General features: G+C 45.2%; 1 protein-coding gene across 1 annotated transcript in view; it reads left to right on the top strand.

Moving 5' to 3' along the window:
* Positions 1 to 13,101, top strand: part of met (MET proto-oncogene, receptor tyrosine kinase) — a 48,630-nt gene extending 35,529 nt beyond the window's left edge. The window contains exons 12-21 of the mRNA XM_008311183.3: positions 1,396 to 1,545; positions 3,524 to 3,677; positions 3,789 to 3,923; positions 5,001 to 5,261; positions 7,592 to 7,672; positions 9,502 to 9,683; positions 9,808 to 9,917; positions 10,166 to 10,331; positions 10,414 to 10,550; positions 12,212 to 13,101. Of these exons, the coding sequence (XP_008309405.1) occupies positions 1,396 to 1,545; positions 3,524 to 3,677; positions 3,789 to 3,923; positions 5,001 to 5,261; positions 7,592 to 7,672; positions 9,502 to 9,683; positions 9,808 to 9,917; positions 10,166 to 10,331; positions 10,414 to 10,550; positions 12,212 to 12,500 (1,665 nt within the window). The 3' untranslated portion in view covers positions 12,501 to 13,101. The remainder of the gene's footprint in view (positions 1 to 1,395; positions 1,546 to 3,523; positions 3,678 to 3,788; positions 3,924 to 5,000; positions 5,262 to 7,591; positions 7,673 to 9,501; positions 9,684 to 9,807; positions 9,918 to 10,165; positions 10,332 to 10,413; positions 10,551 to 12,211) is intronic.
* The last annotated feature ends 3,348 nt before the right edge of the window (positions 13,102 to 16,449 follow it).

Raw genomic sequence — 16,449 nt, 5'->3', positions numbered from 1 at the left:
AACCCCCTTGTTTTTACCCACGGGGGACAGAACCAGGCCTCATATCATAACAGGCCACATTTAATGCCATCTGATAACCCCGCTCTGCCCCGGCTGCCAGAGAAGGGGGCAAAGCCCCCGGGCTCGTTACGTGCCATCTGATAGTTGTAACCCTCCCCCCAAAATGGCTGCCAATAAATACTCTCACTCCGAGGACGAACCAGGCGGGCTGTTGACGGTGGCGTGACGCCAGCCTCTTATCTGTTGATCAGTTTGAGGAGCGTGAGAAGCGTCGTCCAATTAGTCAGACGACGGTTTGTTTAGATCGACCGTCCGCTCTGTCAGGACGGTTAATGACTTTAATGACTCTCCTCTATACGACGCAGTCACACCTGCAGCTGGAAACACTGAGACTGAGAGAGAGAGAGGGAGAGAGAGAGAGAGAGAGAGAGAGAGAGAGGGCAGGAACAGGTGCCAGCAGCTACTCTGTGTCAAATTGTTAAATCCCAAACTGTCACGCAAGGAATGTGATCATTCTCTTTATTGGCTTTTACTGAACCACGACAAGTGTGTTTATGTGTGTGTGTGGGAGAGAGAGAGAGAGAGAGAGAGAGAGAGAGAAAACCAGTGGAGAATTAGCAACGAAACAACAACGACACAAAGAGTTGGGAACCAATGGGGCGACACACACACACACACACACACACACGACTTCAGACACGACATTGTTTCTTTTCCAAAGATTACGGTTAAACTCGACAGCCTGACTAACACACACACACACACACACACGTGCTCCATGTCACATGCGTTTCCAGTCAGAGTCCGTTGTTCTTTGTCTCTTTATTGGTTCCAACTGTTGTCAGTGACGATGAATCAGGATGAGGAAACACAGAAGGCTAACACTTTTTACACACTTATTACACACTTTAGACGTTTCCTAGAACACGCCGTAGCAGTGAGGCATTATTAGCATGCGTAGCTTCTTCTGCTAACAGCAGCAATTCCCTACATTTCCTGAAGGGACAGATTAATAAAGTTCTCTCTCTGTCTGTCTGTCTTAAAAACGTGTGCAGCAGGTTAGGGTGATAAAGGATAGAGCTTTAACTGCATCTTTAACCAGTATCAGGTGTTTTGTGTTTGACATTAGAAGCTCCACCCTCTGCAGCCTTCAGCAATTCCCTACATTTCCTGAAGGGAACAGATTAATAAAGTTCTCTGTCTGTCTGTCTAAAAACGTGTGCAGCAGGTTAGGGTGATAAAGGATAGAGCTTTAACTGCATCTTTCACCAGTATCAGGTGTTTTGGGTTTGACATTAGAAGCTCCACCCTCTGCAGCCTTCATTTCTGTTCCTCACTCGTTCTCTCCGTCTCCCTCCGTCTCCCTCTGTCCTTTTTGTCTCCCCTCAAACACAGGGCGACCGTATGGACAGAGAAGCCATGAAATGTCAGGTCCTGACTGTGTCCAACCACAGCTGTGAGACTCTGACTCTGGTCGGGAACACTCTGGAGTGCACCGTCCCCACTGAGCTGCAGGCTAATCCAGCCAAGGAGCTGCAGGTGGAGGTGAGTCGCAGCCCCCTGCTGGTGACGACAGCGTCGTGGCGTCGCGTTCGTAATCGGTCGTATAAGCACGAAACAAATAACCCTGATACTTTTATAGGTGTTTCCATATTTAAGGCCGTTTGTTACAGAGACGATGCACCGACCGCAGCCCCCTGCTGGTGACGACGGCGTGGTGGCGTGTGTGTGTGTGTCTGTGTGCGTGTGTGTGTGTGTGCACACCCACCAGTTGGACTCACTGTCACCTGTGGAACAGTGGGTCAACAAAGCGACTTCTTAAATTAGCACAGTGTTTGGAGAGAGGCTAATTAAACGTCTACACCCTCCATTGTCCTTCTGGACAGACACACAAAACTGCTGACTGTTACACAACAGTTACACATCTGTTACCGTCGAGACGATTATTCTAATGACAGTGTCGTGCAAAGAGTTGAGTTCAGTCTGAGTCCAAAGACTGTGACGATCCAGAGGGTTTGATCAGACGTGCAGACACTGAACCCTGATCATTGATCCAGTTTTATTACTGGGCTCTTGATTCATGAGACGTTGAACAATGAAACGTTCATATCACTTCACAACATCGGTCTGAAGACAGGCTGCCACGCCGAGCTGTAGAACAAACTGAATTTGTCTGAGTTTCTTCAACGTGTCTGAGCTGCAACTAAAACCAGTTCCCGTTTGATGGAGGCTAATTAAAAACATCAAGTCACAGTGTGGATCCTCAGGACCGTGACACACGGTAACACACAGTAACAGGATCTGCTACAGTGAACTCACTCAAGGCTCTGGGGAAATTCATGGAAGGCTTCGTTCCTGCAGCATTCCTGATCCTTCGCGGGATACTTTACTGCCTCTCCCGCCCGGATTCAACCCCACAAACGAAGACGAGATACGGCTGCTGGAGAATTTATGAGGGTGTGTTGAGTGAGAGGCCTCACCATCAGACTGTCATCTCCAACAGAGGATCTGGAGGAAACACATCGGAGCTTCTGTTCCTGTCGGACAGACGACAGATGTTCGGTGTCTCTGACAACGAGTCCTTTGATAAAACTGGATGGAAATTCTTCCTTGATTCTAATAACGCCCTAAAAATGACAGAAATATATTAAAGTAAGATTAGAAACTCGAGAGAGAGAGAGAGGCCTGAAGATCAGTCCATGACCTCAGCTCCAGCCTCAGACCTTCACCATCATCAGCTCCAGCCTCAGACCTTCACCATCATCAGCTCCAGCCTCAGACCTTCTCAGCTCCATCACCACTGACCTGTGAAGTGCTCTTCAGAAATGAAGCCTTTATCTCTGGGGGTCAGACAATATCCTCCAGAGCTCCCACAGGCACAGACGTATTTATTTATCTGCTATCTCCACACACACACACACACACACACACTTTGTTACATTTACACACACACACACTCGGGGCCAGATCACATCAGTGATATTGCCTCCTGCTTTTATTAAGTTTAGTGGAAATGAGGTTTGAACTGCTGCTGCAGATGAGATGTTCTGAGTGTGTGTGTGTGTGTGTGTGTGTGAAGGTGTGTGAGCACATTGTGTCTTAATTAAATTGCAAGCACCAATCTCATTACCATGATTAACCCATTGTTGTGAACTCATTAGCTGTTTACCCCGACCAATCAGGGCCTCCTGTCTCCCAGTGTCCCACCAATCACACGTCACCTCTCGTCCGTCCCAGTAACAGTCGTACAGTTCATCTACAGGATGTAACACATCCGTCGTCGTCAATGTAAATTTTAGCTCAGGATCGACAGACCTGAACCACGTGTGTGGTCTGGATCCAGACGGGCGGTCAGTGAAGGTCCAGTAACAGGACGTCGGGTCGCCCTCCTGGACCCAGACCTGTGAGGTTACTGCAGCTCCACTGCATTAGTAAACAGTCTGGAAACATCCTGTCATTTACCAGCTGTACCAGTAAGGTTTAACTGACATCCGTAACATCTGCCCTCTCTTCCGCCCCCTAGTGGCGTCAGGCGGACTCCATCCGAACCCTGGGTACGGTGACTCTGGCTCAGGAACCGGACTACACGGCTCTGATCGTGGGCTGTGTCTGCGTTAGCCTGATCCTGCTGCTGCTGGGAACGCTGCTGCTGTGGAAGAGGAACAAACACATCGACGGTGAGTTCCACAGTCACACGGATCAACACCAGGAAGTCAACGGAGACTTCCTGTCAGGCGTCTCTGCTCTTCTTCAGATTTGATTCTCTTGTTGTTGTTGTTGTTGTTCAGATCTGTCTGAAGTTTGGTACGACGGCCGCGGCCACATCCAGCATCTGGACAGGCTAGCTAACGCAAGGAGCGTTAGCCCAACCAATGAAATGGTTTCCCACGAGTCAGTGGACTATAGAACCACCCTGCTGGAAGGTATGTCATCACATGACCCCGACCCCACCCCCGACCCCCCCGACCCCCGTCTTCTGTCCCACATTGATTCAACGCAAAAACATTTCAACAGTTAAATTGGACCAACCAATAAAAAGGAAACATTAAGTTTTTATTTCAGAGTAAAATAAAAGTTACAAACTAAAGAAAAAAATGTAATTCCTAAAAATACCTAAAGTAATAATACAGCTGCAAACAGCACCACCTGTCTGTTGAACAGGGGAAGTCAAACTTCCTTTTAAACTCACATGACCAAAATAAACATGTAACATTGTGGGCCCAGAGCCAGATGTTGGACATGACTCATGATATCGAGTACTTCAAACTTTTGTACGTTTTTATAAGAAGTTCTAAGAAAAATACAAATTGGTAAAAATGCGAGGAAATTCCGACAAAGACAGACTAGGTTTAGTCACATCTGAATAAAACTGTCTGATGTAACGTGAGTCACCTGTGGTCTGGTTCTCTCTGAGGGCTGTGGGGGGGGGGGGGGAGGGGGGGCAGTTATGATCCCTGACAATAAAGGCCAAAGCAATTTTCCTTCTACTTGAAAGTGTCTGTAAAAGTCAACATTTGAGAAGGTTTCTAATGGATGGATTAACACTTGTCCTCGGGGGGTGTTTGGGGGTCGGTGGACTGTAACCTAACAGACGGTCCCTGGTCAACCGACACACCTGTTTCTCATGGTTCCCCAAAAAGAAAATTACAAGTTTTCTTCCAGCGGGAAAAAGTGGACAGTTTTAATCGTACTGAAAATTTAATATAAAGATTTTAAAGAATTACAAGTGCTGGGTGCTGGGTTGAAATGCAGCCCCAAACCAGTACAGAGGCATACTGTTATTCTCTGATGAATCAATGCTACGACAGTGTTCTTCCATGGAATCTTTAATCCGATCCTCAGCATGGACTCAGAAATCAGAACCTTTGTTTTCCCAGCGTCCATCGTCCTAGGGTCAGGTCACGGTCTGTCTCCGTGATCAGACCTTGACCTCATGAAGTGGCCTCGCTGATACAGTGGCTGACCTTTGACCTGACACTTCATCTCCTCTGCCTCTCCAGATCAGGGCACAGACAGGCCTGAGACGTGCCGGGCAGCCGCTCCTATCTTTGGTGGCAACGGCGAGCTGATGTCTCCCAGACTGGGGGCGCTGGGCGCCGGGATGGGTCTGGGGATGGATGGCGAGCTGATGTCACCTTTGCTGATGGCTCCGGTCCACATAGACCCGTCCTGTCTCCACCCGGACCTGCTGACAGAGGTGCAGCACGTGGTGATCGCCAGGGAACAGCTGCTGCTCCACCTCAACCAAATCATCGGCAGAGGTCAGTGTCAGACGGACTCCAGCAGTAAATCATCATCAGGATCACGTGTCCTCGACTGTGGTTCAACTGCTGGAATGAACGAGTGAACGAGTGAACGAATGAATGAGTGGATGAATTCATGTTGTTTACCAGCGAACGATCAGTTCTGCCTAAATTATCACCGATCATTCGTTCATGGCCGATGGTGGATGGTGGATGAATTCATGTTGTTTACCAGCGTTGTCCATTTGAATGAACGATCATTCGTTCATGGCCGATGGTAGATGTGTTGTTTCCTGGTTTTCCAACCTTCGAGACTGAAGTACGACCTGGCTGAGATAGACATTCATGTTCAAAGATCTTAAAAATTGGATTTAAAAATGTACTGAATGTTCCTAAGTGCCTGGTTTGGACGATGTTTCGGTGAAATAACAATGATAGGATTTTTTACCCGTGTTTTCATACCGTCATCAATTTTTTCCATTTTTCTTCCTGAATGCGACCATGATGGACTTACTGTTTACACAACCTGAGCGATAAAAGACCTAAAACTAGCAGTTGAGATCACAGCATCATCAGCGTATAGTTACTGATGTTATAAAGTCACATTCGACTAATTTAAAGAAGTCGTAAAAACATCTTGACTTTCTTTTACAGCACTTCACTTTTCTCTGTTTGTTCATCAGGAGATTCTTCTTCTCAAACCAGAAACTTAAATTCTCATCTTTTCCACGACAGAGAAATGATACAAAATGGCGTCTCCTCACTAAAACATTTAATCCTGCTGGAATCCATGTAATCGATGTTGACGTTCACTTTTGTCCAGAACGCTCGGGTTTAATATGGGATTTATGTAAAGCTGCACAAAGGCTTAAGTCGCCCACAAGTGCTTAATTATGTGCTCTATAAAACCACGAGCCACGGACACGGAGACAAGAAAGAAATCATCCAGTGTTGTGGTGTTTGTTGAGGTCCTTCAGAACTGCAGTTCAGATTTAACATCAAATTGAGGGGGGGGGGCAGAAGGAAGAGGAAGAAGGGAACACCCAAAAATCTCGGGCAGACCGCGCCCCCCCCCCCGCCCTCCCCTCCCTCGACTGAATGATCCCCCGTAAAAGGAAATAAAAGCCTGGATTTCAGAGCAGGGTATTTGAGAGCGGCGTAGGATGATTTGTTCACAGCTAGCATTCCCAGGGTTCATTGTTGGGAGTTGTAATCCAACACCCCCAGCCATCTGCGAGGACGTGATAGGAGAATGCCGCGCTCATTTCATTCCACCTCTTCCCAGTCTGGGGCAGGACCTCATGTCCTCGAGAAGAGAAATTATTCAATAAAACGCACCATAAGTCAGTGTGGTTTGACACAGGTTATTAGCTTTTGTTGCGTCTGAGATGAAAACCCCCAGACTGGGTTACATGAGGGGGCAGGTTTGGTGTGAGGGCCGGGGTAACTTAAGAGAGAGTCAGAATCGGTGAAACCAGGCGTTAAGGAGGCTCAGGTGAACGTGTTTTTGTCCATAAAGTTCCAGTGCATGTAGGAGCTCCAGCCGTGGCCTGAGATCACGCTGCTAACACTGTGAACAGAGAACGAATTCACTGGACTGCTGTGATCTTGGAGCCAATCAGACGACCATGTGCTCTTGATCAAAGAGAGAGAGGCTCTGAGTGAACCAAGATGTAAATGAACCAAAGTTAAATATATATATATATATATAAATATATGTACACACCGCTCCAAGTGGAGTGTTCAAACCGAGGCTCCCGTTCTGTACAGCTGCGTCCATATATGGACGTGCTTCGCAGTGGTTCATCTGCTGGATCTCCAGTACAGATGAAAGGATCAGAGTCATGTTTGATGAACAGGTCTGTTAACAACAAAGTTGTTTCCCAAACATTTTTTTTTTCTGGGGACCCTTTTTTAAAATGTCACAAACCTTCACGACCCAAGTCGATAGACATTAGTCGTAAACTCCTGGGAAACATGATGTGAGACGACCCAAAAAACAATCTCTTGTGACCCACCTGAGGGCCCTCGACCCAGTCTTTGGGAAACGTCATCACTGACTGTGCTCAGACTTGTCACATTTTTAACCGTGAGCTCGAAAACAGCCAAGAAAAAGGTTTTCTGGTTTTTGTTCTGAATGATTCCTGGTTATTTTACAGCTTACGGTCTGAGCCGCTATTGTTCCCCCGCCCCACAGATGGACCTCATTGTCCTCAGACCTGAAAGTGCTGCCTCTCATATATCACTGTCTACAGTAGCCTGGTTTGTTCCATTAGGCCTGTTAGGAAACGCTGTTAGGAAATGTTTTTACACGAGGTGAATTCCGTGTCTCCTGTCCTGACCTGCAGGTCACTTTGGATGTGTTTTCCATGGAACTCTGCTGGAACCAGACGGGCAGAAGCAGCACTGTGCCGTCAAGTCTTTGAATCGTAAGTACCGTGTCACACACAAACTTTATCTAGAGGAAGACGTCCAACTTTACCTTCACACTTCACACAGAAAAAAGGTTTTCCTTCTACCAACGATCTTTCCTTTTTTAAAGGCAGGAATCTTGTTAAAATTATTGAAGCTCTGCGACAGGTTTTTCTGTCGACCACTGTCTGGATTGTTGGTTTGAGATGAACCAAAACAGAAGATCTGACCTGATAAAGAGCTCCCCTAGAGGTGACTCTTGGCATAGGCCTCATAGGCCATCACTTAGTAGTGATGCGCTAACCCTTCAGAAATTAAACAAATACAATGGTAATGAAAGGGTGACACCATACTATAATTTTAGAATTTTAATTTCCTCTTTTTCATTTTATTTTTAGACTTAAATGCAGGAAACACAGAGATATAGTTTTGGGTTTTTTTCTATTTTTTCACCTACTCTTATACCTTTCAGGACAAAGGTTGAAGGTTGTTTTTTTCTTTCATGTCATTTACCAACATTAGGACGTTTGCCTCACTGATCCAGTACCAAATCAGAAGAGACCACAGATGTGTCTGAGTCTGTGGTTGAAAATGTAAAAAAGTTGAACTTAATAATGAACTTCTATTTATGGAAGAACAAACGCTCTTTGATTTATGACTTTAATAAGCTGTTCCCAGGAGAGCACACGCTGACGACTCACAGCTGCCCCCTCCTGTTTTAACTTATCATCTATTTATGGCCAAATTAAATCCTAATCTACAAATTGACAAACATTTGAAGCTGATCTCATTTGGTGGAAAATGGGCAATAAAGCATTAGAGAAAACATTTGCTTATCATCGTCCGTCGTGGCTTCCATTATTGATCATATCAATCATGGAACTTGTTTTCCTTCAGAGCTCTGTTTCTATTGGTCCATTTGATCTCTTGGACTGACGTTCCTCCAGGCTCGTGTTCCGACTCTTTATAAACCTTTACATCCAGACCGTAATCCCCGCCTCCGACCTCTGCTGACATCACTGGAACCTAATGATGGCCTGATATCATGAGGCTCTACTATCATTAAGACTCTGATCTCAGCGCGGCGATGAAGACGTCCATCTGTGGACAACAGTGACGGATGAGTGGCCGACGGTGAAGACGACGTTAGGCTCCTGTCTCATCCTGTCACTGGGAGAGTCAGAGATGGATGTTTCAGTGGGAATGAGGACAGAAGAGTGACAGAGTCACCGGGGATTTAAACCTTAACCTTAACGTCAGCACTTTTATATTTTTGGCTTATTTTTATTTATTTTTTCTGAGACCTTGAAGTGATTCACCTTTCTTTATCTCTTATCTATATTTCTTTAAATGACAAAGGCTGATTCCTGCGACCACATGACTTCACTCACCCCCCCCACTCTTAACTATAACCTGGTTATGTTCCTTGACCTAGAATCTGAGGCTCAGGAAACTGAATGTCACTGGGTCTGGATGACTGGAGTCTCCAGACAGGAACCGTCTCCATCTCTAACCAGATTAGTGCTGAGTCAGCGAGGTCAAAGTGCAGAAATAATCGGCAAATGGGGATTGGTTTGGCTTTTTTTTAAAGTCCCAACATTATTATTCTGATTTCCCAAAGGTAAATATGGAACGACCTTCTAGATGGTTCTGAGACGTCTGCTCGTTTATTTCAACTAGGATTTGGACTTGACTTTTCATGTAGAGCTTTACATCTGAGAAATGTCAATTCACACCAGTCACAACAAAGTGTTGATGGAGCCACTGATGCCTCCACCGTCCTAAGAAAAAGTGGGACCACTGCACCGTCCATTGAACGTCAGCCTAAAAGCTTGTCACTGTTTAGGCATCACTGATCTGGAGGAGGTGTCGCAGTTCCTGAAGGAGGGCATCATCATGAAGGACTTCAGCCACCCCAATGTCCTCTCTCTGCTGGGAATCTGTCTGCCACCAGAGGGCTCCCCACTGGTGGTCCTGCCCTACATGAAGCACGGCGACCTGCGCAACTTCATCCGTGATGAGGCTCACGTAAGGACATGAATGTTTCTGAATGTTGGTGTGTGTTTTCTACAGCGACTGTGTGTCTGCGAGAAGAACGTCGCGTAACATTTTAGTCCGAACCAAAGTCTGATGTTTGTTGTGTTCCGTTCAGAACCCGACAGTCAAAGATCTGATGGGGTTCGGGCTGCAGGTGGCCAGAGGGATGGAGTATCTGGCCAGCAAGAAGTTTGTCCACAGAGACCTGGCCGCCAGAAACTGCATGTAGGTTCACACTTCATCTGGTTCACACACGAAGGCCACCACTGCTTTACAAACCTTTCCTGCAGCGCCCCCTAGGACTACCGTTGAGCCACCCATTTCAACATTTCTATCATGTGTGCAGTGTCATATAATTCACCTTAAAAAACGGAAAAATAAAACTACATTTTGATGTCAATTTTGTGGCACGTTGTCGTGCCACTGACTCTCTGAGACTGATCTTTGTGTCCTCCTGACTGTCGTGTCCTCAGGTTGGACGAGAGCTACACCGTGAAGGTTGCAGACTTTGGTTTGGCCCGGGACGTCTACGATAAGGAGTATTACAGTGTCCACAACAAGAGCGGAGTGAAGTTACCGGTCAAGTGGATGGCTCTGGAGAGTCTGCAGACGCACAAGTTCACCACCAAGTCTGACGTGGTGAGAACTCGCTCTTCTCACCTGCTGGATGGTGAAGGATCGTGGAGATTTTATTTTTATTTTTTGTTTGTTTCTTCCACAGTGGTCATTTGGCGTGTTGCTGTGGGAGCTGATGACCCGCGGAGCGCCACCGTACTCCGATGTGAACTCCTTCGACATCACCGTGTTCCTCCTGCAGGGGAGGAGGCTGCTGCAGCCCGAGTTCTGCCCCGATGCCCTGTGAGTGCTCCCTGACACACACACACACACACACACACACACACACAGAGTTATTATGAGTGATTTACTGCACTTAAATACAGCCTGGTGTAGGAGCTCAAGTCTGACAACAGGGAAGAGCTGCAGGGAGAGAGAGAGAGAGAGAGAGAGAGAGAGAGCTATCATATATAAGTATCAGTTCATCCATCATCATCAGGCTCCTTTAAAACACTCCCACATTTCCTTTCACTCCTCGTCCGAACCTTACACCGCACCACAGGTGGGGGGGGCGGGGGTGACATGTAAGTCCCTTTTTTTTTTTTTTTCCTAACCACAAACACAGTCGTCTCCATAGGTCAGCGCTGTTTAAAATCCTGGACAATATTGTTGGCAAACACGTGGTTCTGGGGCAGATGAGACATCGTCCACAAAAACTTTTCTTCTGCTGATCAGAAGCTGAATGAAAGCACAACTGCACCTTTAAAGTCAAGTTGTCTCTGGCAGAGAATGACGCGTCACTGCAGCACCTCATCATCATCATCATCATCATCTGTTCTCCTGTGTTTCTGTTTCTGTTCTGATCCACCGTCAAACCAAGGACATGGTTGTTGTTTTGGTTTCTGACGCTGGTGCCAACAGCGATGAATCCTTTCTTCTCCTGTTTTTCTTTGGATTAGTTCAGGCCACAGTTTGCCAGAAAAAAAAAAAAAGAAAAAAAAGAACTGAACCGCAGCCGTGGTGATAAATCATCCAAGTGAGGACGGATGGATGGATGTGTGCTCCGTGAACATGACATTTGTTTTAAAAAATGATGCAGCTCGTAATTCTAGTGGAATATTTCTGTTTCTTTTTATTGTGTGATTAAAACAAAGGATCAGATCAGAGCCATCAAAGAGTAAACTCAGCTCAGAAAAATGAGTTTAAAAAAATACCACCAGACGCTTGAATTAAGATTCATATGGTGTTTTCAGAGAGTGTGGAGAGCAGACACCGACTCACTCAGCACTGAAGCCTGAGTGGGGGGGGGGGGGAGGGGGGAGTGGGAGCGCTCAGGTGAGGGAGGCCGAGGGCAAAAGTTCTCGAGCTGTAAATTAAACACAGACGTCATGAGTGGATGCACGCCTCCAAACATTCCCACAATTCTTCACTGCTCAGAGGATGACAGGGCGTTAGAGTGACAGCAGAAACTCTGGGCTCGTGGTGATGAGCGCCGTTATTGATCATTTCCAATAATGACAGTGTTGTTGTGCTGAGGTAAGAGAAGGAAGAGGTTTTTCAACACTTCGCCGACACCGACGAGAGAAGGAAGAGGTTTTTCAACACTTCACCGACGCCGACACCGACACCGACACCGACGCCCTGGGATCACAGAACAGTTACATTAGTTTGGCCTTATTAAGGTGAAAAAAACTGATCAGGATTATTTGTGATTAATCGAGATCAGTCCACATTCCTAAATATGACACTTTCGCACAGAAAGTCCGATAGTCCACATTCCTAAATATGACACTTTCACACACTGTTCGCACAGAAAGTCCGATGGCAGCAGGTGTGTGTGTGTGTGTGTGTGTGTGTTTCACACCTGTTTTTATTGGTGACTGATGATGTAGAAAAACCACCTGAAACTCAAACGTTAGCTTCGTGGACTTCTTTCCTCACTCCTCTTCTCTCCTCTCCTCCAGCTACACGGTCATGATCGAGTGCTGGCATCCAAAGCCGGAGCGCCGGCCCTCGTTCTCCGAGCTCGTGTCGCGTATTTCCTCCATCTTCGCCAGCTTCACCGGGGAGCACTACGTCCTGCTCAACACCACCTACGTCAACATCGACAAGATGAGTCCTTACCCTTCTCTCCTCGCCTCCACTTCCACAAATCCCACTTTTTCTCCACCCTCAAATGATCCCTGCACGTCCACGTCCCTGCCTTCCCCGTCCCACTTCCTTTGCCACGTGGAGCGAGACTGCTGCACCTGAAGCAGCAGAACCAGGAGAGCAGGAGGTGAAGAACTGCTGTACGTTCTCGTCCAACACTGGACACTGAGTGACTGAGGAAGAACAGCTTCTGTGCTTTGTTCACTTCATGTACATAGACCCCTTGACATTTGACCTTCCCAAGCATCAAGGAACGACAGGGGCCACGTAGGGCGCTGACCTCATGGACTGCCCCCTGTGACCTTTTATTAACCCTGGGGAGGAGGAGGTCAGCTTTCCTTGGTTTTCTACAGAGCACGTGAACACCTCCTCCAAGGTCTTACAGCCGATGAAATCCATCGAGACAGAAAGTCATTCATCAACCCAGACCAGTGACTGCTGCACCCACACCAGGCCGGCATGGATTTCCTCGGGAACCCGTCCCATCAGGGTGGTCCATGCTCCGATACGCGGATGTGGCTTGAACCTTGTCACTGACTTTAATGTGAATGTTCGACAAATGGTCGTATTATTAATAATCCACGCCTCCACCGACGATCAGACCTGCTGTGATACATCTGCTGCCTCAGGGGAGTAAACCAAGGCATGCAGGAGGTGATGGTAATGGCAGTGTGGGCGTGAGGTGGGATGTATTAAAAAAAAACAAAAAAAAAACTGCTGCCTGTGTGCAGGTCACTGGATGTTTTATCTGGATATTTACTGTAAATTACCTTCATCTTGTTGAAACCATAGACGGTTTATAAGACGTGGACGTAGCTGTTAGGTATAACAATAGATGTCGTACAGTGTTCACTGAGTCTCATCTTGAAATATTGTCCGATTTTCCACACGATCGCAGCAGGAGCTAAAACTGGAAACATGAAAATAATCACGAGGTTGTAAATTTAACACAAACTCCACTAAAAACAACCACTAAAAACAACCACTGACCCACATCTTCTTATACAGTGTCTATGGTAACAATAAGAAAAATAAATAAATAAATAAATCTGCGTTTATCCCAGATGTGGAACGTTAACGTTACAGGAGGCGGGATCAATTCTTCTTTGTGCTTGTTACAGTTTGTTTTTTTTCACCACGGTCACCAACGTTGGCTGAGTCTTAAAGGTGGCAGCAATTCCATAAAATCTCTTCCTCCTGGACTTGTTGTTATTTCAGTTGTAAATCATGGCATTATGTCAAAGTCAAAGTCAAACAGAAGAAACACGTCAAAACAAATACGCCGTCGTTTCTTTCACCTGTTGCAGCTAATCACTGTTTGTCAGGTGTCACCCGGTGTAGTCCATATTTTATTGCTCCTGGCAGTCTTTTTTGGCAGCGGTCGACGCCAACATGTTTTACCAAGACATCCTTTTTGGCAGCGGTCGACGCCAACACGTTTTACCAAGACACGGTGGATTGGTGGGTTCACCCACAGACCTGAGATGACTTTGAATGACGTGATAGAAATATTTCAACAAAGGAACATTTTGTTCCTCAACCATTTCAAAAGTGCCAAGTAAACCTCTTACCTCAGAGTTTTTGTTGTGGTCGAGTCGTTCGTGTGATGTTGTTATGTGACTATCAGTGAAAGCTACCAGTCTATCACTGTATCTTTAGGTCATGATGAAGATTTTTATATTTTTTAAAGACCAAACCAGGATTACCTTCATACCTGTAGTAGAAGTTGCCTGACGTTGTTGTACATTTGTGGATGTGTTAAACCAAAACTCATGTTTAAATCCCTGAATACAAAGTTAGTGCATTATGTCTGAAACATGAGTGGAAAAACCAGGAAAAATAATAACATTATTGACCATAAATGCATTTTATGTGCAGCTAAATATTGAGCAAATCCAATTAGAATTAATTAATGTGAATGGGAATTCGATTTTTTTTAAATTAAAAACCTTTAGCGTCCCTTCTAGCAGCCATGTTTTATTAGAATTAATTAATGTGAATGGGAATTAGATTTGTTTTTTAATTAAAAACATTTAGTTTCTCTTCTGGCAGCCATATTTTAGTAGTTTGTACCTACTTTAAAGTTCAAATTCATAAGATTCTCTGAGTGTGATTTACTGAACTCCAGCAGTTAGATTCCCGTTCAATTTTTAATCAGAAATATTGGCCATATTGAGCCCTAATAGCGCCACCTAGTCCCACCAACTCATTTCATAATAATCTATAATTTAATTCCAACCTCAGTCGTAGGTCCTGTGTAAAATAACCCAACCATGTGGTAAATGTGCCAATAGTGCAGTGTCCTGGTGAGGTCCGTGCCCCCTATGTTTAATAGTTTGTGTCATTTTTTATGTTGTTTTTAATCTGATTGGCTGCTGATGTGACTGGGCCATTGACGGACAGGTATGAATGTTTGCTATGACAAGAAAGTTGCTGTACTACATTTTTATATGGTCGTTACACCTACTAGTGGTGTGTGTGAGTAACGCCACCCATGAGGATCAAAGACACTCAATCAATCCTTTTGTTTTTCAAGAGGACTCACTGCCATTTTGTAAATAAAACAGAGGGGATTGTGGGGGATCATTGTGGGTCACTTACTGCTCAATTATTGTGAAAGAAAAAAAAAAGAAAAAAAACCTGAGCAACACTCAAAGACTGATGTCACTCTGATCATGTGACTCTCCACGACTTTGTGCTTTACACTGTCTGATATTGTGTGTTTGTATATATACTGAATGTTACTATGATTTGATGTCTCTTAAAAACAACAATCCTGAAGGTACATGTTCTTCTGTGTCAGTCCAATAAAGCTATACTACAGACCAACACGCTGCCTTCCTACTGCACAGCAGCTGCACTCACACTGAGGGCTTTTGTTTCACACTCTGCTCCTCGGGGCGACCGTGACTAATGACTACAGTAATTGCAAGCGTGAAGTACAATGATCGTTGTTTATGGTCAAAACTCCTCTGTTTCTTTCTCCTCGTTTTTGTAAAGTGCCTTCTGTGCAGTACTGTACTCTGCCTTTAGGAGAGGACGTCGAATAAATGAATTCACCGGAGGAGATGAGGTATGAATCTGCAACGCTTTTTAGGTGATGTTCCATGATCACGGTGGTTCAAGCATAAAGAACTTTGGGTTAGTAGAGTTCAAAGGTTAGATGACATTAAACCACTTTTATTTCCATTGTCTGTTGTGGACCTTTGACCCTTCACCTTGTTTCTCACTGACCTGTGACCGTGGTTTTGTTTCTTTCAGAACAGGGCCGTCCTTTTACTGTTGCGCGGCGACTCAGGACTTTTGCAGGTCAAGCTCAAAACCAGTCCCATTTAGTGGGTATGAAAACACCATTAACTTGAGACACCGTTCATGCTGCGATTCACCCACATTTGGCAAATAAATAACCCACATACCAGGCTAATGTTTGAGGCTAGAAGGTGGAAATATATATATATATAACACATGACTCCAGTTTATTACTGTACACATGTACTGTATATTACTATACAGTACTGTATACTACTCTGCAGTACTGTGTACTACTAGTTTCAGGACTTCCTTGTTTGATATTGTGGGTTCAAATGTGTTTTGAACACTCCTCGTGTGTAACTGTTTTCCAAACCGATCCTTACAAGTTCTAGAATCTTCTCACTCATTGAGAATTTTTTTTTTTTTTTTTTGTATTTCATTAAACTGAATATATTTTTTTAGCTATAATGTTTAATTAAACCCTACTTTCTCACCATGTTAACTGTTTCATGTCAAATGAGTGCCCTCTGGTGGCCTGTCGTGTTTCTATAATCTTCCTGTGAGGTGAGTTAGCTGTAATGAACTCTAGTAATGTGTGTTTTTTTCGGTTATTTTTCCCAGAATACAATGGTATTTTAGAACATAGTGTGACGTGTAGGAGCTTCTGAGTTTAGTACCAATTTATTTTATTATTGTACCCACTTTGTACAACATTTCACAAGTTAGTGTTCACGCATGCTAACCGCTATTTAGCATCGGTTAGCTGCCGCTGTGCTGCTGCTGTCAGACTGTGACGGGT

Source organism: Cynoglossus semilaevis, chromosome 6, assembly GCF_000523025.1.
Source record: "Cynoglossus semilaevis isolate Cse_v1.0 chromosome 6, Cse_v1.0, whole genome shotgun sequence".
NCBI lineage: Eukaryota > Metazoa > Chordata > Actinopteri > Pleuronectiformes > Cynoglossidae > Cynoglossus > Cynoglossus semilaevis.
The sequence above is the reverse complement of the archived record's forward strand: the minus strand, read 5'-3'. Positions and strand labels throughout refer to the sequence as shown.